We start from the raw sequence: 23,106 nt of genomic DNA on the forward strand, positions 1-23,106 counted from the left end.
AGGAGTGAGAGAGAGAAAATAAATGCTATTTAAATTTGAAAAAAGAATTAAAAAAAACCATTTAAATGAAATGGTTCTACAAAAAAAGACTAGGGCTCAGTGAATTCTAAGCTATGACATAATATGAGTTGTTAGTGGGACAACAGCAGCCAAAAAAGCTAATGTAATTTTAAGCTTCATTAAAAGAGGCACAGCGAATAATACTGTTGTTCATTTATTTAGTTGCGTGCAGCTCTTTGTGGACCACAGCACACCAGTACTGGTCCAAGGGGTTTTCTTGGCAAAGACACTGCAGTGGTTTGCCATTTCATTCTCCGATGGATTAAGGCAAACAGAGGTTAAGTGACTTGCCCAGGTTCATACAGCTAGTGTGTGAAGAGATTTGAACTCATGTCTTCCTGATTCCAGGCCCAGTGTTCTATCCACTGAGCCACCTAGCTGCCCCTATAGATAGGTACTCCTATAAGGAAGTGATAATCCTCCTAGACTTCTGGCTAGTGAGGCCCCTTCTGGAACCTTGTTTTGAGTTCTGGGCATCGCATTTGAAGAAGGTCACCACACATCCATAAGAGGGGATCTAAGACGTTGAAGGGTCTGGAGCCCATGCTATGAAAGGATCAGCCGGATGGATTGATGATATTCAATCTGAAGAAGAGAAAAGTTGGGCAGGTCATGATGGCAGTCTCCAAGTCTCCGAAAAATTACCATGTGTAAGAGAGTGACTTGGCATGCTTGACCCTGGAGGCAGAACCAGAGAAGCAGACGGAAGATGCAGAGAGGCAGACTTAGGATTGATGTAAGAGAAAACCTCCTCAGAAGGAAAGAAACCCCCAGATAACAGGAGCCAGCTCAGCAAGCAGGGGGGCTGGGTCCTCATTTCGGGGGTGGAAGCTGGATAACTACTTTCTAGGGATACCATACAATGGATCCTTGGCTGGGTAGAGGTTGGGCGGCAGGGACTCTGAGGTTGCTTCTATCTCTGTGATTCTGTGAAACGGGATGGTTATTTGAGGGGCTGTGTTCAAGGGCCGGAAATCCTATCTTCCAGGACTGTTGTGAGGAGCAAATGAGAGAATGTTTGTAGAGTGCTTTGTGCACAGTAGGTGCTTAATACATCTTCCTCCCTCCCTCCCTCCCTCCCTCCCTCCCTCCTACCTTCCTTCCTTCTGCCCTTCCTCCCTTCTTCCCTCTCTCCCTCCTACCTTCCTTCCTCCCTCCCTTCCTTTCCTCCTTACCTTCCTTCCTTCTGCCCTCCCTCTATTCTTTCCTTCCTTCCTTGAAAAGAGAGAAATGCTAAAATCAACATATGCCCCATGACCCTAAGCCTGTGCCTATGATACTGCTGCCCACTCACACATTATGGCTTCTGTGCCCCTTCCAGATGACATCTGGGCATTAGACTTGGGAGAAATATCTTTTTAGAGGTTTTTTTGGTGCTGCTCATAACCAATGAAGTTTCTGCGGCCAAGACAAGCTCAACCTCCCCCCCACCCGCTGCCTTTTGTTTTTAATTTTTTTTTACTATTTTCATGAAAAACTTTACATTAAATTCAATATAACCAGCTATAGTTGCTTAGAAATAATGAACATTTGCAATAATTAATTGTGAAGAATAAAGTAGCACAACATGTTTTCAATTCTTCCCTATAAGTCATCATCAAGGTCCTTTGACCAGTCACTTTTCCTCTTCTATGGTTGAAAGGGAGCCCTCTATCCTTCCACCTCTGCTATTTTTTTCCTCTTTGCATTATTTCACAAAAGTCTTTCCAGATTTCTTTGTATTCCTCATACATACTGGTCTTAATGGTATGTTGGTACTCCATTATGTTAATGTTTCATAGTTAACTATTTCCTTACTGTTGGAGGTTTAGGTTATTTCCAGTTTGGGGAGTTAATTTTATTTTTATTTTTTGTGGTTATGAATAATGTTATGATGAAAATCTTCAAACAGACAGCTCTTAAAAATGGAAGTACTGGGTCAAGGGGCATGATCATTTTAATATCTTTTACTGTGTATAAGCACTGCCATGGTACTCCTCAAAAAGGTTGTACCAGTTAGTAATTTTTCCTTACTGGTAGATTTTAAATCTGCTCATTTGCTAGTGTCAGAAGAGACATGAATTGCCTATATAGGGGTCTAGTCTTTTCCTTTTTAGAGATATTATAGCATGGTTCTGATTTAAAAATTTGACTTACTTCTTTTACCACCATTTACTTCAAGCAAAATGCCCTAAGGTGCCCTAGGTACACAGGGAAGAAAGTCATTGAAAGCTACTAAGAATCTCATGAAAATGTATCATATATGTGATTGCAATAGGAATGAGAAATGTTGTTAGTTTTTGCAAGACTGGGGTTTTTTTCTCCCTCTTTTTTACTCTTTGTTATAATGGGATAGCTCTTAGAGGGCATGGAGTGGAAGAGATTCACTGGGAAATGTAGGAGATAAAAAAACCTAAACTATATCAAAGAAAATTTATTTTTAAAAAATATGAGTCATGGCTTAGATTCTTAAAATCTAGCCACTGCTCACATTCTTATAGTCTAGCCACAGGCTTAGATTCTTAAAATCTAGCCAATAGCTCACTAACATTCAGACTCCTTAAGAGTCTGCCCAATATGATGGATATTCTAATAAACCTTGCTTTTGGCTGAAATAAAAATATGAGTCACTTATAGCCTGGGTGATTGTTATATTTCCCAGAATTTTTGGAGAGTACCCTCATATGGAGAGGACCTACAGCATCATAAAGAGTAGGGCAGGGAAGACCTTACTGCTCCTATTTTGTACATGAAAAAAGGAGGCATGGAGAAATTAAGTGACATACCAAGTCAATGGCAAAATGAGGATTGTAACCCCCTTCTGAGGAGAGTGTACAGATAAGATAAATACAAAGACTTGGGGAAGCCAAGAGATTACCTATAATTCTAAATCAGGAGAAGAGGAGAGCTGGCTTGTAGCCACAGAGATGGAATGACTTCAGATAGAGTTTTTTTTGGATTCCTCATTCAGTGCAAGAGCTATCTCCTGACCATTTCTTTTCTTTTTTTCTTTTTTTATATAGGTGGTAAATCTACCACACCCCCAAAGTCAAGGTACACATAGCCAAGTTTATGGTTTCCAATGTGTATGAGAGTGGGTGCCTTCTGTTCTTTCCTATCACAGCGAATGGCACTGTCCGGCCCCTGCTGGGCTCTCTTCCCAGTATGTTACATCCTCCCCCCACTCCCCCCTACCCCTTCCCTCTGCATGTATGCGAAGGTACAGCAGTTGGCCACACTCAACCAAGTAACAGATGGTGGCGATAGAGGGAGGTGGGGGATGGGGAAGAGAAGGAAATGAAGGGAAGGAGAGGATGGGAGATATTGGTGGCTGTAGAAAGGAGAAGCAATAACAGAGCAGTTTGCTGTCCAGAATGACAGCTTGCATATGGATAAACAACGAGATAATTAATTTTTTTTTAAAGGGAAGAAATAAAGAGAGAAGCAGAGACCCATCCTGGCAGTGTCCTCCTGCTGCCAGCCCCTGTGATCTACACATCCTGTGTGGATCTCTCTGCATCCTCAGCACGAGAAAATTATTTCATATAAAAGCCCTGGTTATAGTGTAGCATTATATACAGCTGTGAAACCATTTATCTATTGATAGACCCCTATTGTCAATGACTGGTGTTTGGCTCTCGTGTAAGTGAGCGATTTGGAAAAAAAATAAAAAAATAAAAAATAAATAAATAAAGAGACAATACCCGATATGCTTACAAGGTTTACAGGCTTCTGCCAGCTGGGAAGCTACAGCATATGAAATATGCATCATACCAAACAAAGCAAACAAATATTTGACGCCGGGGAAAGTTAACCCCCTCCTGCATGGAACCCAGAGAGAAGATGTAAAAATCAGGGACAGCCAAGTAGTCACTCGTTGGCAGTCCTAGGTCGGTGGAGAAGGAAATGTGGATGGAACCGTGAGGACAGGATGACTTCAAATTCAAAGCCCCCAAATTTCATTTTATGTGGAGTGGGGGAAGGTGGGGTGCCCAGGAGCAGGCTCTCTCCAGGATTTAGTGATGTGTTCAGAGAAGGACATGAGACTTCTAAACCAAGTAAGGAAAGTGAGAATGGTCTCACTCAAGCCTGGCAGGCACCTTCTTAAGAAAGGAAAGGAAACTCTTGGGAGAAGAAGTTGGCTGAGGAAGCTGCGGCACCATAGCCCTGCAAGACGAGCTGTCCTCGTTAAATGAAAAAGCAGCTGGCTGGAGGACCCAAAATTTGGTGAATAGGTGTGAGGATATAAATGGTCTCGATTGATTGAGGGTCCAAATAAACAAGCAATCAAATTGAATGTCTTAATGTTTGTCTCCCCCACCCCCACCCCCCCTTTTCTTTTTAAAGGATCAAGAGATCTGTTCATTTTATTTCAGAAACAATAAAGCCCAGCTGGGTCACTTTTAAGAGAAGATGGACTCAATTTGCAGCTCATGTACACACCCCATTAACTCTATCCCCTAATTCCAGGAACAAACTTCCATTAGCCTAGAGCGCCCGTAGATTATAAAAGGCTGTCTGGCTGAGGATGAGTAAGGGGATAAACTGAAGTGTATCTCAGGAACTTAAGAGTCTGGAGCATCTTTCTGGGTGAAGGATTTGCTTGAAGGCAAAGATAAAGAAATGCTTTCAGGGGAACCTGTCCTCCCTAACATGAGCAACGGGTGAATAATGAATCAGGGACACCAGTCCAGAATGCCTACCCCAAATGGGGACGTTTTAAAGCTTTTCAGTCTCAGGCAAAAGGGTGCTGTATTGAGGTTACTCCCAAAAGGAATTTTTAACCTGAGGTCCATGAAATCATTAAAAACAAATTTTTCTTAATAACTGCATTTCAATATAATTGGTTTTCCTTATAATGGTATGCATTTTATTTTATGCATTTAAAAACATGATTCTGTGAAGGGGTCCAGAGACTCCACCAGACTGCCAGCAGGGTCTTGGATACAAAAAATTTGAAGAGCCCCTGCCTTAATGTGAAAATGAGACAGAAAGTTTTCATAAAAATATTATCCCCTTCTCTGCTCTCCTAGTGCCATACCACCAAGCCACCTGATTCCAGAATCTCTTCCAACTACTTCAACTTAACTTTCCTAGGCTAAGAGCACAGGTTCATCTTCACTAAGAAGTCATTAAGACAAAGAAAAGCCTGGGGGACTGGTTCTGTCAGCGTCTCTAAGAACAAGGGCTCCCTGGCCCTTAACAAAGATGCCTGGCATTCCTTCTTCCCTCATACTTTAAAAACAAATTAATGCTTGCTAAAAACTTATAACTGAACATTGATATAATCAACTAAACTTACTTAGTAGCTATTTAAATTCAAATTAATTAATTCCAATGCATAAAGTATTGCAACAATTTTTCAGTTACTCCCTCTAAGTCTTCATTAGGTTCTTTGTTTATCAATTCATTTCCATTCCTTTTTACGGTTGTAAAAGTTCATGTGTATTCTATTCTTTTTTTTTTTTTAATAAGACTTGCATTATTTCATAAAGGTCTTCCTAGGTTTCTTTTTTTTCCTCATGCTTTTTGGTCTTAATGATATTATAACATTTCATTATATATGTATATATACATATATATATATATATATATAAAACACTAATGTACTACATTTTATTTAATCATTCTTTTATTGTTGGATATTTAAGTTCCTCCCAATTTGTTTCTTGCAATTACATACAATGTTGCTATCTTTGTACAAATAAACTTTTTTTGTCATTTTAAAATAACTTTTTAAAAAATAATAATACTTTTGGGGCATATTCCCAACAGTGGAATCATTGGATCAAAGAGCATGGTTATTTGGGTTTTTTTTTTTTACAACTTTTACTTTATTCTGTCAGGTTGTTCTCCAAAAAGCTTCTCCAAAGTTTGCATTCTGTCAGTATTGACTGAGCTTCCTTGCATCTACACAATGTTAACATTGAGCTCTGTTGTTTTTCTGGGTTTTGAGCCTACACGGGAAGAATGGCAGAGGGCAGGCATGGGGAACCTGCAGCCTTGAGGCCACATGTGGCCCTCTAGGTCCTCAAGTGCGGCTCTTTGACTGAATCCAAACTTCACAAAACAAACCCCCCTTAATACAAGGATTTGTTCTGTAAAACAGGTAAAAGCCTGCACCCAAGGACCTAGAAGGCCACATGTGGTCTCAAGGCCACAGGATTCCCGCCCCTGGGATAGGGGCTACTTATGCTTACGCGTGGACTGTTTCCAAAGGGTAATCTTGACCTCCTGGGTGTGTCTGAAGAGTGAGCTGGAAATGACTATTCTATCGTTCTCACCTCTGGCCCATGTACACAAGGCCACACCGTGGCAATGGGCCTCAGCCCCTTACTCAAACACATACATCCTTTCCCAAACACCATCTGTGTCACATTATGTATATGTGTGTAAAACCTACCTAGAAAAATTCTTCTAAGTTCTTCTTCTATCTTTGGCTCCACCAGAGAGAAAAAAAGTAGAAGAAAAACGACTGGTGATTGAATGGGAAAATGGTAAGTGTTCATGGGCCTGGTGATATATTGCTAAGATAATGTTGATATCTTATTCTTTAGGATGTGGCAGTAGGGAATAGATTTTAAAATCACTGCAAAACACAAGCAAGATAGGAAAAATGATCTTGCATCATTTTAAACTTTTTTGTACATAAAGTGCCCTGTAAACCTTAAAGTCCTATGTAAATGTCAGCTGTTATAATCGTGAATAAAAGCAGCTGTTTTAAGAAATGAGATTTTAACATTACAGCGTGCTAACCTTTGGCAAATAATGGCGAGTTTCCTGACGAATCCAGGCACCTGAAATATTGATACATCAAAGTTTCCTGTTATGAACAACCCAGGCTGGGAGCACTGGGAGCTTTCAGTACACAGAATATATTGAGAATGGAACTGAGAGCACTTTATTATGATCTGAAGTCACAATTGTAATGAGAAGAATGAAGCGGAAAGAGCAGAGATGCCATCCAGAAGGTTCGGTGCCACGCGCGTGGTAAGGCCTGGTGATATAGAGGATGAAATGGAAGAGGGGCATGGGAAGGCTCAGTGGTCTTTAGAGTGAAGTTCCATTGAGGTGCCCAAAGGCATGGGAGCATGGATTGAGATCCAGAGGGGACCTCAGAAGCCATCTAACCCAATATCATCACTTTACAGATGAGGGAAACTGAGGCTCAGGGAAATTAATGGACTTGCCCAAGATCACACAGCTGGTGACGTGCCAGAGGTGGGACTTGAACCCCTTAGTTCTCTAGCTGCAAAGCCAATGTTCCTCACACTGATGCCACATTGTTTCATTTGTTTGCTTCTGCAATGTGTCACTTGATTCCCTTGACTCGGGCTAACACTTCACACATTTGAGTGAGAATTTGGATAACTGGTGTTTCTAAGATGTGCACTCGTTTCTAGGCCATTGGTGACTACTATCTATCTATATGATATTTAAGATTAAGATTCCTGGCTAACAGACCATCCTTAGACATTATCTGTTGGTTTGGATCCATTGGAAAATCCTACCCACCCAACTGTCTCAGTTCTAATCCTATCCCAATAAAACATGGTCAGAGCAGAGGGTCCACAGAGGAGAGGATCCAAAGTGGCTTGAAAGTCACTGAAAGAGTCTGAGGTGAAATAGTCTAGGACTTTTAACCAAGGGACTGATGGTTGTCCTCAGCACAGTCTCATAGAACAAGCATCTCATCTCCCTCTTGATCTTTTCGGTTACCTATTACTCTTTTGACCCATTTCCCTCTTTCTTCCTTCTTTATAGTCATTGATGAAGAATTATTTTAATTGTTCTGGAACTCCAACATAGAGCCAGGATGAGACACCTGTAGACCCTAGGCAACTGTGGTCTGAAAATTACATCCCCTCCAGGGTTGAAATTGCACCTCCTTTGCATGATTGTCCACTTGAGGCTTTGAACATTCACTATAACACACCAGTGACTTAATCTATCACAAAATCAATACCTAGGGACCATATAGAGTAGAATTTTTATAAAAAATGATGTTAAAATAAAAAACAGTATCAAAAAATGCCCCCCGTTCCACCCTCATTGTGCTCCAACCCAGATGGCTATCCACCTCAGCAATCTCTGGTCTTGACGCTGTTACAGCTCCCCAGAATACCCCTCTCTCCTACGTTCTGTTCTGTTGTGCTGATCTTCTATTTTCTTGACTCCTGCTCCAATCCCATCCAGCTCGTTGTAAGCAAAACAACCAGGGCATTTTGATCCTAACAAAACTACGTTGTTACCCTTCTGTTTCCTCCGTCACTGGAGCTTATTCTAGAGCAGGTTCCTCACCTGTTCTAGAGCCTTCTATTGACATCTTCCTGGGTCGTGTTCTACCCTTTGCTCCCATGGTTTAGCAGTAAGTGGGGCTGGTCTTTGCATGAAAGACTGCCCACCTACCATATTCCTTGCAATATGACCTGTCTTCTTTTTCCTTAGTCTTCAGGGTTATTTTTAGGAATGAGGTCTCAGGAGTAGGTTGGGACCATGCCTGGAGATGACAACTAGTCATGGTTTCTGCGTATGTTCAGTTGCAAGCGCAGAATCATAGAGAAGGCTTCAGACATCAGTTCATTTACATATTACTGTCCAATTGGCTCAAAAAAGTCTTTGGCAGTTCATTTGCTTACTGCTGTATAATGCATTTTTGCATCTGCATATTCCAGTCCAAGGGGCTGTTGATCAGCAAGCTGAGAATAATGATGAGGCCTCTCACATGTTCGGAGTGATTCTTAGCAAACCAGGATTCCAAGCTTTTAACACAGCAATACAACAAGACCTCCTTAATCAGTACTTCACCACTGGGGAAGTGGGAAGGGGAAAGAAATCTAACTTTGTTCATCAAATCCTTTCTTTAGATACAGTGGAAATTAATTGTGCAAACAAGAACAGGAGAGAGGATTATTTTAAAATATTTAAGAGAATACATTATTTTCAGGTATTCTTTGGCTGTCCACTAAACTCCTACTTGGATAGCTCATCCTAACATGGAGGTCATGTTGGGTTCTCTAGGTCTATGCCAGCAGAACAGATCCTTCCAGCAGGTTCTACCAAGGTGGAAAGGCTTCAAGAATACAGCTGGTGATGGGTGTCTCTGTTTGGCTTTGAAAATCCTGAGTAACCTGACCCCTACTTTCCTTTCCAGTCATCTTATACCTTACACCTCTAAAATACTCTACAATTCCAATGACATGGGCCTCATTACTATTCCTTATATAAGACACTCCATCTCCAGACTTTGGGCATTTTCAGTGGCTGACCCCCATGCCCAGAATGCTTTCCCTCCTCATCTCTGCCTCCTAGGTTCTCTGGCTTCCTTCAAGAATCAGCTAAAGTTCCACCCTGTGAAGACACCATTCCTCCTTAATTTCTTCCTTAATCATAATGCCTGCCCTCTGAGATTATCTCTAATTAGTCATGTCTGTATCTCATTTGTACATAGCTATTTGCATATGGTCTCACCCATTAGATCAGAGCTCCTGGAGGGCAGGGACAGTCTTTTTTGCCTTTCTTTGTATCTTTAGCATTTAGCACAGTGTCTGGCACACAGGGGGTACTTAAGGAATGCTTGTTGATTTGCTTGCTGTCCAAGGACCAGTCTAATTAATTTCAGAGAAGTGCATCTTATGATTGGCTACAGGGTAATTCACATTTCATCCATAACAAATCTTGAAGCTAACCATTTACCAAGGCGTACAGAGTTTGGGAGGAAGGAGTATTGACCCTGCAATAATCACAGGAACCCAAAGTATTGGGACACTCTTCAGTCTTTAAGAATCTCTTTCTTAAATAGGGAGGTGGATCAGTGGAATAGGTTAAATATGAAAGACGCAGTAGTCAATGACTATAGTAATCTATTATTTGATAAACCCAAAGACCCCAGCTTCTGGGATGAGAACCCACTCTTCAAAAAAAAACTGCTGGGAAAACTGGAAGAGAGTATGGCAGAAACTAGGCATAGACCCAAATCTCACACCATATACCAAAATAAAGGCAAAATGGGTTCATGACTTAGACATAAAGGCTGATACCATAAGTAAACTGGGAGAACAAGGAATAGTTTACCTATCAGATCTATGGAGAACAGAAGAATTCATGACCAAACAGGAGATAGAGAACATGATGAAAAGCAAAATGGATGATTTTGATTACACTAAATTGAAAAGTTTTTGCACAAACAAAGCCAATGCAACTAAGATTAGAAGGAAGGTAGAAAATTGGGAAAGAATGTTTACAACCAGTCTCTCTGATAAAGGCCTCATTTCTCAAATATATAGAGAATTAAGACAAATTTATAAGAACACAAGCCATTCCGCAATTCATAAATGGTCAAAGGATACAAACAGACAGTTCTCAGATGAAGAAATTAAAGCCATCTATAGTCACACGAAAAAATGCTCTAAATCGTTATTGATTAGAGAAATGCAAATCAAAACAACTCTGAAGTACCACATCACACCTATCAGATTGGCCAACATGACAAAACAGGAAAATGATAAATGTTGGAGAAGATGTGGGAAAATTGGAACACTAATACATTGTTGGTGGAGTTGTGAAATGATCCAACCATTTTGGAGAACAATTTGGAACTATGCCCAAAGGGCTACAAAAATGTGCATACCCTTTGATCCAGCAATAGCACTTCTAGGGCTATAAAGAGATCAAACAAATGGGAAAAGGACCCACATGTACAAAAATATACATAGCAGCTTTTTTTGTGGTGGCAAAGAATTGGAAGTGGAGAGGATGCCCATCCATTGGGGAATGGCTGAGCAAGTTGTGGTATAAGAATGTAATGGAATACTATTGCGCTATAAGAAATGATGAAGAGGCTGACTTCAGAAAAACCTGGAAACACTTATATGGTCTGATGCTGAGTGAAGTGAGCAGAACCAATAGGACTTTATACACAATAACAGCCATGCTATGCGATGACTAATATTGTTAAACTGAACCCTTCTCATCATTACAAGCATCTAAGACATCTCCAGAAGCCTCAGGATGGAAAATGCTGTCCACATTCAAAGAAAGAACTATGGAAGTCGAATCGCTATCACTTATTTTTACCTTCTGTTGAGTTTTGTTTCCTCTTTCTGATGGTTCCTCCTATTGGTTTTAATTTTTACTTACAACTTCACTAATGTGAAAATATGTTTAATAGGAATGTAAATGTAAAGCCTATATCAGATTATGTGCTGTCTTGGGGAGTGTGTGGGGGAGGAAGGGGGAGAAAAGTTTTCAACTCAAAAGCATATGAAAGTGATTGTTGATAAATCAAAATAAATTAATAAAATTCAAAATAAAAAATTTTTTAAAAAAAATTTTAAAAAAAGGATCTCTTTCCTAGGGGCAGCTAGGTGGGGCAGTAGATAGAGCTCTGGCCTTGGAGTCAGGAGGACCTGAGTTCAAATCTGACCTCAGACACTTGACACTTACTAGCTATGTGACCCTAGTTAAGTCACTTAACTCCGACTGCCTAACTAAAAAAAAAAATCTCCTTTTTACATATTAACAGCTGTTGGCATGTTAATTACAAATTAAAAGGGTACTACCGGGTGCAGTGGATACAGCAATGAACTTGGAGTCAGGAGGATCTAAGTTCATATTCTGTGTCAGGCACTTACTATCTGTAAGACCCTGAAAAAGGTCACTTAACTTTTGTCTGCCTTTGTTTCATCATCTGTAAATTGGGGATAATAATGGCACCTACACCTTCCTCCCTGGGTTATCAAGAGGATAAAGATAATGTATTTAAAACTCTTTGCAAACCTTAAAGTATATAAATGCTATCATTATTACTATTACAAATAATACCAATCTATTTATTAAAGGAGGTACCCTTAGGACTACCCCTAGACAACACTTTGTTGGCCTAGCCTCAATAGACATCTCTAAAAGTAATAAAACTAATTCCACTCTCCTCTCCTCCCCCACCTCCAAATATTCTAGAATTCAGGTTTTTTAACTACTTCAGGTCTAATTCCTTTTCCCAGCTTGTCTGGTCTAGCGAGGTTTTACTGCATACTTAATAATAATATGATGGTGGTGGCAAGACAGTTGAGGAGACTTTCTGGGAAACATGGGAAATATGAAAAAGCCTGGAGCATGAATATATAACACACTCACAAGCTGTTATTTTATCTCTGAAAAATAATACCCGTTTTTGAAGCATGTGGAAATGCCCAAATGGATGGTGAGATTGAATTTATTTGCTGATATCAGTTCTGTTTTCCCTTCTCAAAAGGCCAGGGTGATCATGGCACAAATATTTTAGCGGCTCCTTTCTTTGAGTATGGTGAGAGGGTTTGGCAAACATTGACAGAAACTAACCAGTCAAAGTGCTGCCATTTTTCAGAGAGGACAAAGCTCTGAAACAGACTAGAAAGAAAATGAAAAGTCCCGTTTTGAAGGTGGTGTTCTCAATTCCAGATGACACTGATACACCGTGACCATCATCCTGTGCTCTACCTTACAAAGCTGTACTCAAACATCTTCCACTGAACCTTGGTACTCCTTATGATTGGATTAGTAAACCTCTATGCTAGGGATACCTTTTATTTCCCTCTGAAGTATATGTGGACTCATGTATCCCAAAGACCTATGCTACATGGCTTTTTTTTTTGCCATGAAAATATACTTAATTTCCTCTATTTTGGTCCAAAATGTCTCCTTCAACTCTAGGGGAGGCCATACTCCTTTGGCCCTTGGCAGTAGCACTGATAGGTTCCATCAACACATTTCAGATCCAAGCCTTCTGTTGCCATATGACTTTGGGAAATGTCACCCTGGCCCATTTGATCTCAGAATCAAATGTGCCAGGTTAGGGGCCTAGGTATTTTGATCTTCAAGTGAAGCCAATATGATAAAAACATATATTAGCTCCGGTGCCTTCAAATACAACCCATGCATTCTATAACATCAGGCAGCACCAAAGCCCTTGACCAATACAGGTTTTATACACAAGTCATAGCAGAAAGACCTGGAGGTAGTCTTCAAATTAAAGAGTGAATACACTCTGATTCTTCCAAGCCTAAGGATGTGTGACTCAGCCACTTGGTCCAAGGGCCAGACTATGTTCTATGAGTTACATTCTTTAACTGTGCTGCTGCCCTGGAGAAGAAAATAGGCATCCTTTATTTTATTTCATATGAATTAAGTGCAGTCCTCAGCTTCTGGGTAAAATGCCAGGGTGGCTATCACCAAAGCAGTGTTTGGGGCCATCCCATGACTTTCTTGGCCCAACATGTAGGTGCTCTAAAAGCAGCTGTCAGTGGTTCAATATCCATAGTGTTTTAATATTTAAATACCCAAGAATTCTGTCTTTAAGGCAGGTGGCTGGGCCAGGAACATGACAATAAATTTCTATTTCTTTATTTGCTTCTATTTTTACAAATAAGGAGGGCTAGAAGAGCCCATGAGTACCAATCGATATACCCAACACCATCTTTACCAGCCAAATGGATTCCTCTTTTCATCTGAGCTATTTCATCATGTGGAAATAAGCGTAGGCTTATTTCCCTTTGATTGTGAAGACGATAAGGGGATTGGGGCTGCCAGGTTTTTTTCCTATTTTAAGCATGTTTCAGGGAAGAACTCTCTGTAGATATAAATGATTAAAGAAACACAGGCAAACAGGAAGAAGACCGCAGAAAAATAATCAGGTGGAGGCTTTAGCTTGCCACTGCAGGTGTGAAGTAGTTAAATTTTATTTTTAATTTAAAGCTAGAAAGCACACTCCCTTCCCCCACTCTCCAACACCCCCCTACCCCGCCTGCTTTCTTTCTGGCAATGTCACAGTCATTTCCAGGAGAACAGGTGCACCATAAGAGCCCCTGAGCTCATCAGGTGACTAGCACCTGGCGGCCGGGACAAATACAGAATATGAAGTTATATTGTTTGTGCTATTAACATCTTATTTATTTAATGAACTAGACACTTACATAACTCACTCGCCATTTCTATCTCTGTTAGGGATATTTTTGACTAAACAGCATCATCAAAACTCGGCACCACGGAGCACTCTGCCTGTTGTCAGGATCGGATCAAAGTTAAATCCGGCCAGAAAAACGTACTGGCTGCGCCTTCCTTCTGGACCCCCTCCCATGCCCTCCTTGTTTCAGAGCGCACAAGGCAGGGCACAAAGCAAAGCGTGTTGGATTGCAGACAATGTGGAATTCTGGGATCCAAGAGCTAGAGCCGGCAGGGATCCCAGAGGTCCTTTAGTTCAAGCCCCAGATTCTACAGAGGAGGAAGCCCCTGAAGGAAGGGGCAGTGCAGTCACTTGTCCAAGGCCACACACTTTATAAACGTCAAAGTCAAGGTCGGAACTTGGGTCCTTGAATACAGAGCCAATATTCTTTCCATTCAAAACTGGGTGGTGTGATGGATAGAGTGCTGGGCCTGGAGTTGAGAAGACTCATCTTCCCAAGTTCAAATCCAGCCTCAGACACTTACTAGCTGTGTGACCCTGGGCAAGTCATTTCATCCTGTTTACCTCAGTTTCCTCATCCATAAAATGAGCTGGAGAAGGAAATGGCAAACCCTTCCAGTACCTCTGCCAAGAAAGCACCAAATGGGGTCACCAGAGTCAGACGCAATTGCAAACTACTGAACAGCAGCAACATTCTTTGCATTGCACTACACTGCCCCTCAGGGGTTTGAATCATAGCTCTGCTAGTTCATCTTTGAATGGCCTTGAGCAAACTGCTTCGTGTGCACGGATCTCAGTTCCTTCATTTGTGCAGCAAGAGGTTTATTAGCATGGCCAATAAGCCACCTCAGAGATGAACCCGGATGTATTTTGCCACGCTTACTACTAACGAATCCCATCTGACTGTTTATCAGGCAAAGGCGACAGGCAGGAATGTGTGCTCCACGTGCCCCATGGGCACCCCCAGGTTCTGGGGTTCCTGGACCGTGGGACAGGCAAGGACGTGGTGATATTTTTCACCAGCAAGGAGATGTTCAGGACCAACAGCCCTGGGGTGAGGTGACCAGGCTGTAAAAGGGGCAGTGAATATTAGCGGGGGATTTTTACAAGCTTGCTAGCACAAGTACAATCAATTGGTTTGGAAAACTGAGGAATGGGCCAATAGGGATCAAGAACCATGGGGCAATGAATCACAATGGGAATCAGGCATTCTAACTCTGAGGCTGTATCCATTCAGAGGGCTACAAACTTGAGCCAGGTACACACATAATTCAAAGCCTGATCTGTCCTAAGCACTTCTCAGAAACGGACCTTCAGAGACAAGCTAAAGTCACCACAAGGAAGCTGGATTAGATAATCTAGCTCTAAATATATGGCTCAATTCTATTATATTTCCAAAGCATGTGCAGTCTTCTGACTTTTATGTATATATAAAAGTTCAACTCCTAGCAATTTGGCAAAAATGACTCTTTGCTCCTGATGGTGGCTGGATACCCAGATGGCTGAAAAGTTCAGTTTCACTGCCCATTTCCCCCACTGGGGTCCTACTGTAACACTTCCTCATATGATGGAGGTGACTGTGGATTCCCAAAGGCTATGCCAGCAGCATACGAATTCTGGAGGGGTCTCCCAAGCTGGAAAGGACTGGCAAAGGACTACAAGACTATCCTTTGAGAACCAGCTCAGCTAAGTTCAAATATGAGGCTCGTCAGAGGCTGAAGATTTTGGCCCCATCAGCCCATGAAGACTGTTGGGCACTTCCTTCTGTGCTTACCTTCCACTGATACTGTTTGTAACCTGTATGTATGTAGGTTATTTGCATGTTGTCTCCCTTACTAGACTGGGAGCTCCATGAGGGCAAGGACTGGATTTTTGGCTCTCTTTGTATCCCCAGTGCTTCACACAGTGCCTAGAGCACAGTAGGTATTTAATAAATGCTCATTGATGAGAATGGCATATCAGCAGAGAAAGTATCCAGAGTGACAAAATCACAGATTCTTAAATGACTGATGTCTAAGTATCCTCATGGATAACCAAAAGTCACACCAGTTCCGAGGACAGAAAACACCCAAGCTACCAACAAATGAATGGTTAGTTTGAAATAAGGGCAAACAATTTTAACAATGACAAGAGAGTGAGCCCAAACTCAGATTAAAAAAAAAAAACCCTGCAAGATCAGGACTTATTAGTGGAAGCAATAAGAAAAACACAAAATTCTTATCAGAGAGGAAAAAATGACATTCATCTAATATGTTAATCACCAAGGAGCAGATGTCCCTTATACAATGATAACTGATAAAGTTTTTCAAAACAAAGCTGTACCACAGCTAGATTTCTTTTCCTTTTATATTTTCTCCAGCAAATAATATCTTTTCCCGAAGTATTGAAATGTAAATAATGTTCTCAGGCAGCCTTGCAAGTAATGCCAAAATTTAACTAGTCCTCAAAAGTGTATAGCAGCCCCCTCAACCTCCTGAAAGGTGCAAGAGGAGGAGATTAAACAAAATAACCTCAATTATTACGAGCTTCGAATAAATAATTGCTTGCTCTGGTACAAGCAGAATTACATTTCACTCCCTTCTGCCCGCCATGGCTCAATGAAAAAAACTACTAACTCTCAGAGTGTTCTAATCAGCAATTATTTCCTCCTAAACAACATAACAGAATACGCACTCTGCTGGTTGTGGTAGCCCCTCCAGTGATATCAGGAAGGGGATGTCTTGATTTGCAAGTGAATTGGATTTGATTGAGGCAGAGCAGTACAAAGTCATCAGCCCCACTCTCCCATCCAGAGTCAGGGACCCCTTGAGTAAGTAGTACCTCATAAACCGCACCAATGAGAAAGGACACATTATTGTGGAGAACCAAGTATACTCATATTCTTTACAGAGTGTAAGCTCCTTGAGGGCAAGAATTGTTTAATTTTTGTCTTTGTTTTCCCAGCGCATGACACAAGACTTGGCACGTAATATACTTGCTGATGGTACTGCAAATTGGCAGAATCTTTTGTACAGAACAATCTGGCAGTATGCAGCAAAAATCACCATGAGAATCAGACCTTTTGACCCAATAACAAAATTATTCAGAATACACCAAAATACCCTGAGTGCCGGCAAAAAGAAAAAAAGAGAAACATCTGTTATACATATGAATGTGTCTATACACACTCACACATATATACATAGCAGCATTATTATTAGTTGCAAAGAATTGGTAACAACTTAACTTAAAGGTCCAACAGTTGGTAAATGGCTGCATAAACTATGGTAAATTAATGTAACGGAATGCTACAACACCATTAAAATGATAAATAGAAGGACAACAAAGAAATGGGAAAAGATTTATATGAAGTAAAATGAAGCAGAAGTAACAGACCAGAAGAACAGTATACACACCATGACTATATTAAAATAAAATAAAAATAAAAGTATTCAATAAACCAACAGAAAACAGGAAGGAGATACAGAGGCTTTACAGCCATACTATGTAGAAACTCACTTTTAAATGTGTAAATAATTGTAAATGTATGGGTTTGCTTTGGTTTGTTGCTGTTTAAAATTATGTCCACGATAAATAACAATATTAAAAATAAAGGTAGTACCAGACCATCAGTACTTGAATTCTCCAGAGCAGTGGCCTTAAACTTTTGAGCGTGTGTGTATGTGTACGTGTACACACTCATACCCACACCCATAAATACACACGTATATATATATGAAGATTAATCTATATGTGCCACTATTAAGCCTTTGTTTTTCATCACTAGGACTTAGTTTAGAAGATTACATGCTTGTCTGAACAAGGGTCCAAAAGGCTACGTAGTGTGACTTGGTATAGGCAGGTAGCTGTTAGCAGCCTAATGTCTTGGCTTTCTGATCCCTACTCAGGATCTGTCCCACTTGTAAATGCAACCCTAACCTTTGGCAGCTTGCCCAGATAAGTTTCATACTCAAAGCTTGTAACTATTGTTGTCCTAAGGTGAACACTTTATTTTAAAAATAAATGTATTTAACTTTAAACAAGTGGGCAGCTAGGTGGTGCAGCGGATAAAGTACTGGGCCTGGAGTCAGGAAGACTCATCTTCCTGAGTTCAAAGCCGGCCTCAGACACTTACTAGTTGTGTGACCATGGGCAAGTCACCTCACCCTGTTTGCCTCGGTTCCTCATCTGGAGAAGGAAATGGCAAACCACTCTAGTATCTTTGCCTAGAAAATCCCAAATGGGTCACAAAGAGTCAGACACCAATGAAAAACAACACATATTTACAAATATTTACATTTTAAAATTAATATACATGTCCTTGAAAATTTATTGTTTCATGTATCTTCCTTCCCATTCTCTATTTGACAATTCACCTCTAGATTTGTGTAGTTTCAAATTATTTATTTATTTATTTTAAGCCTATTTTCACATTGGTCATATTGTAAAGAAGAATTGGAACCAATGGGAGAAACCACAAGAAAGAAGAAACAGAAAAGAGAGAGAGCAAATAATATGCTTTCTGCATTCAGAAATCTGCATTCAGACTCCATAGCTCTTTTTCTAGATGTGGATAGCATCTTCCATCATGAGTCTTTTGGAGTTTCTTAGATTTTTGCATCGCTTAGAAGACAGAAGTCTATCAAAGTTAGTCATCACACAATGTAGCTGTTACTGTGCACCATGTTCTCCTGGTTCTGCTCACTTCACTCAGCATCAGTCCATACAAGTCTTTCCAGGTTTTTCTGAAGTCCACCTGCTCGTCATTTCTTATAGCACAATAGTATTCCATTACATTCATATATCACAACTTGTTCAGCCATTCCCCAACTGATGGGCATCCCCTCTATTTCCAACTTTTAGCCACCACAAAAAGAGCTTCTGTGAATATTTTTGCACATGTGGGTTCTTCTCTCTTTTTTATGATCTCTTTGGGATACAGACCTAGAAGTGGCATTGCTGGATCAAAAGGCATGCCCAGTTCGGTTGCCCTTTGGGCATCGTTCCAAACTGCTCTCCAGAATGGTTGGATCAGTTCACAACTCCACCAACAGTGCATTAGTCTTCCAATTTCCCCACATTTATCATTTTCCTGTTTTGTCACTGTGTACAGTTTTTAAAGAAAAAGTATGAAAGTATTTTATTATGCCAGTAACCGAGATAGTGACACTAAAGATGGGTTAATGCATTACTTTTCTCTCTCCTCCATACTCCAGCAACATTTGGACCAATGGCCCTTATGCCCTGCTGGGGCACCCTCTCCACCACTTGGCCTCACTCAGCACTTGTTCTACAGCTTTACTTTAAGGACCACTGGACTTTTTCATCTGCCTTACTGCAGGGCCTTCTACATACCCTGAATTGAAACTCATATAGGCAGAGAGATCAAGATAGACCGATAGAGATATCTATTATAGATACCTATATATAGGTTACCTATATATAATAACTATATATAGGTTATCTATTATAGGATATACTATATATAGGATATCTAATATAGATATATCTATATGTAGATATATAATATAGATTATATATGGATAAATTGTAGATATCTATCTATAAACATAAACGTATAAGCACATCTACCTATTTATATCTATCTATCTATATATCAATCTATCAATCTTTCTATCTACCTGGTCTTCCTCTGTTAGACTGTGAGCAGCTCAAGAGTAGGGACCATTTTGGTATCCCTGGTGCGCTGCACATAGAAAGAGTCAAAAAGTGCTTTTTTATTCATTCATAATTATTCAGGCACTCATATAGGAAATAGTAGGAGAGGATGAAAGAACTTTCATCTGGAAAAGGACTTTCCTAGTGCTTTTCTGGTAGAGGAAGACCTAGATGTTAGTATTTTTCTGAATTTCCCCCCACAAAATGACAAATAAATGCAATTCAATTCCCCTTCCTTTTTGCTCATGAAAATCCAACTCATCCTTAGGGCCCAACTCAACCAAGTCACACTTCCTCCAAGAAGCATTCCTCAATTACTCTGGTCACACTGATATTTCTCTTCCAGATAGATACATAAATGGATTGGATGGATGGATGGATGGATAGTACCTTTCTCTAAATATAGTACCACTCTTATGACCCTAAGTTTCACATCTCCAACTGCTTATTACACATCTCAAAATAAATGTCCTATAGACATTTTAAATTTAACATGTTCAAAACTGAACTAATTATCTTCTACCTCCCCCCCCCTTCCTAATTTCTCTATCATTGGTGAGGGCACTACCATTTGCAACCTAGGTGTTGGACTCAACTCCTTACTCTCTCTCACCCCTCATTTCCAATATATTGCCAAATCCTATTGATTCTTCCTTTGAAATATCTCTTATAAGAATCCCCTCCTCACCTATATCAGATTGGGGAGGGGAGGAGGAAGGGAGAAAAATATAAAACTCAAAAGCGTTTGGAGGTGATTGTTGAAAACTAAAAATAAATAAATTTTATATATATATATATATATATATATATATATACATATATATATATACATATATATGTATATATATATTTTAAATATATTTTAAAAATATATATAAAGAATCTCCTTCTCTCCTCTGAATTGCTAGCACCACAGTTACTCAGTCATGCCAAGGTCATCCACTGTATCCCAGGCCACCACTAGTCCTGCCACTGGACTTTGATGACTTTGTGCAGCTCTGCCTCACTTAAATCCAATTCCCACACAAGTTAAGACTTCACCCTGTGATGTCATCAGTTCTTTTTGAAAACGAAGGACAACAGTCAATCAGTCAATAAACAATGATTAAGTGCCTACTATATGCCAGGCACTATGCTAAGTTCTGGGGATGCCCTCAAGGAGCTCACAATCTACTGGAGAAAACAACAAGCAAACAAATGCATACAAAATAAACTTTATACAGGATAAATAGGAAATAGTTAAAAGAGGGAAAAAACTAGAATTAGAGGAGTTGAGAAAGTAGAAGGTAGGATTTGAAGGAAGCCAAGGAAGTCAGTATTATTACACAATAATAATAATAATTGTTATTATTATTATTATTAGCATATGTTTTATATGTGCAAGGCATTGTGCTAAGAGCTTGACAAATATTTTCTCATTTAATCTTTACAACAATGCTGAGAAGTGCTATTGTGATCCTTATTTTACAGTTGAGGAAACTAAGGCAAACAGAGATTAAATGACTTGCCCAAGGTTACACAGCTAATAAGAGTCTGAGGCTGAATTTGAATTCAGATCTTCCTGACTCCAGGCCTTGCACTCTATCCACTGTACCAGCTAGTTACCTGAATAAGTATTTACTTATGTTTGCATTGTCCTCTGATTCTGACTTGTGTGATAATCTTATCTTCCTGATTTGATGGAAAGTTCTTTAATGCCAAGAACTGGATTTAACAATAATCCTAGGATAAGCATTTAATAACAGGCTGCCCAATATACTCTACAGTACCTTGGTTCCGTTCTGGTCTCCTTGGGCATGAATGAGGTAAGGTTGGCTCTCGTTCCTGGAGTTTTCAGAGACAATGCGAACCTCTACTCCGGGTAACGGAGTACCCACAGCACCTGTTGGGAAAAAGAGAAGAAAAGACAAAACAAAGAAAATTCATGTTACGAGGAAGAAACTAGATGAGTGGAAAACCTTGCCCCTCAAAAACCTTCATGAGCTGCATTCATAAGGGGAAACTTACCTACCTACCTAATTATGGGAAACTTCCTATTGTTGGGATTCTAAGTGGCTTTAACATCCCATCCACACATATTAGTAAAATCACGTGATTACGGCACAATCCAAGGCACTTTTTGGACAGTGTGCCTGTCTGAGAGTCTTTTAAAGCTATGAAAGAGATGCTTTTCACCATCTACTCACATCAGAAACACAATTCTAGCGTTCTGATCTCAAGTGTCCATGGGGGCCCATGTGTACACAAGAAAGAAGAGAAATGATTGTTACATAGTTCGTCACTTCTGGGCCACCCTGAATTGACAGGAAAGGCAAGGTTGAACAATGTAAGAACAACAAAGGATTATCTTGGTTTTATATTACATCGATACATCGTGTATAAAACACAATAGGAGCAAACCAGAGTTCAAAGCACTCATTAATCTATCGGTTTCATTTTTCAAAGCAAGAGAAACCTGACATAGTATCAAGAACAACTGCCTATTAAGTTGCAAGACAGTCCACTGATCCGGCATACTGCCTCTCACAGGCATCACGGTCTATGAAAATTCACTTCTGTATTTTAAGCGCTTCATTTAAATGATTTCCAACTAATGGGGAATGAAGAAAAGAAGAGAAGGAAAGGGGGAAAAAAGGAATGAATAAAAACAAGGAACAAGGAGATAATTCTACTGCCTTCCTAGATATTCTGTTCCAGGGCTTAATAACACTCCCTCTAGATAAGTTCTTTGTATAGAATTCCAATTCCTCTTGCTAAAATTAGAGTCTATTTCTTTTTGCTTTGTCCTCTTTCTGGCCAGTTTGTTCCTAAAGAGGAGAAAGCTAATGAGATTTGGAGTTTGATTCCTTTAAATTACAGTTTGTCGCACTCAGTTCCGGAACTATAAACTGTCCCCTCAACACCCCCTACCCCAAGTAGTTATCTCGCAAATTTATGCCAGCGATGCTGAGAGAAAGTAGGGAGACCAGTACAAATCTATCACCACCACTTTGAGAAGGATGCAAAGCTGCTGGTCAGTAGCAGCATTGTGGCATGTAACATAAAGCACAAGATATCTTTTTCTTCTCCTAAGTAATTCCAGTGGTTCTAAGCTTTTCTTCCCAAATCCCATTTTTGGAACTTCATAAGAAAAAAAAAATAACAACCATTTATTAAATACCCACTATGCGTGAAGCACTGTCCTCGGTGCTGGGGAGACATAGAACAGCTGGATAAGACATGATTTCTGTCTTCATGGAGCGGATCATCAGTTTAACAGGCTGCAGTCATTTGTTACTGCTGGGGTGGCTAGGGGCTGCGGTGGATAGAGTACAGGCTGAAGTCAAGAAGACTCATCTTCTTGAGTACAAATCTGGCCTCAGACTCTTACTAGCTGTGTGACCCTGGGTAAGTCACTTCACTCTGTTGGCCTCAATTTCTTCATCTGTCAAATGAGCTGGAGAAGGAAATGGCAAACCACTCCAGTATCT

At 40.2% G+C, this 23,106-nt stretch overlaps 1 protein-coding gene across 2 annotated transcripts in view; it reads right to left on the reverse strand.

The window, feature by feature from the left end:
* ACSF3 (acyl-CoA synthetase family member 3) overlaps window positions 1-23,106 on the reverse strand; it is a 234,265-nt gene that overhangs the window by 118,250 nt on the left and 92,909 nt on the right. For both annotated transcript variants that reach the window (XM_020989140.2, XM_020989142.2), the window contains exon 6: window positions 21,406-21,518. In XM_020989140.2, coding sequence (XP_020844799.1) covers window positions 21,406-21,518 — 113 coding nt within the window. The remainder of the gene's footprint in view (window positions 1-21,405; window positions 21,519-23,106) is intronic.

Source organism: Phascolarctos cinereus, unplaced genomic scaffold, assembly GCF_003287225.1.
Source record: "Phascolarctos cinereus isolate Bilbo 61053 unplaced genomic scaffold, phaCin_HiC Scaffold_2;HRSCAF=192, whole genome shotgun sequence".
Lineage (NCBI taxonomy): Eukaryota > Metazoa > Chordata > Mammalia > Diprotodontia > Phascolarctidae > Phascolarctos > Phascolarctos cinereus.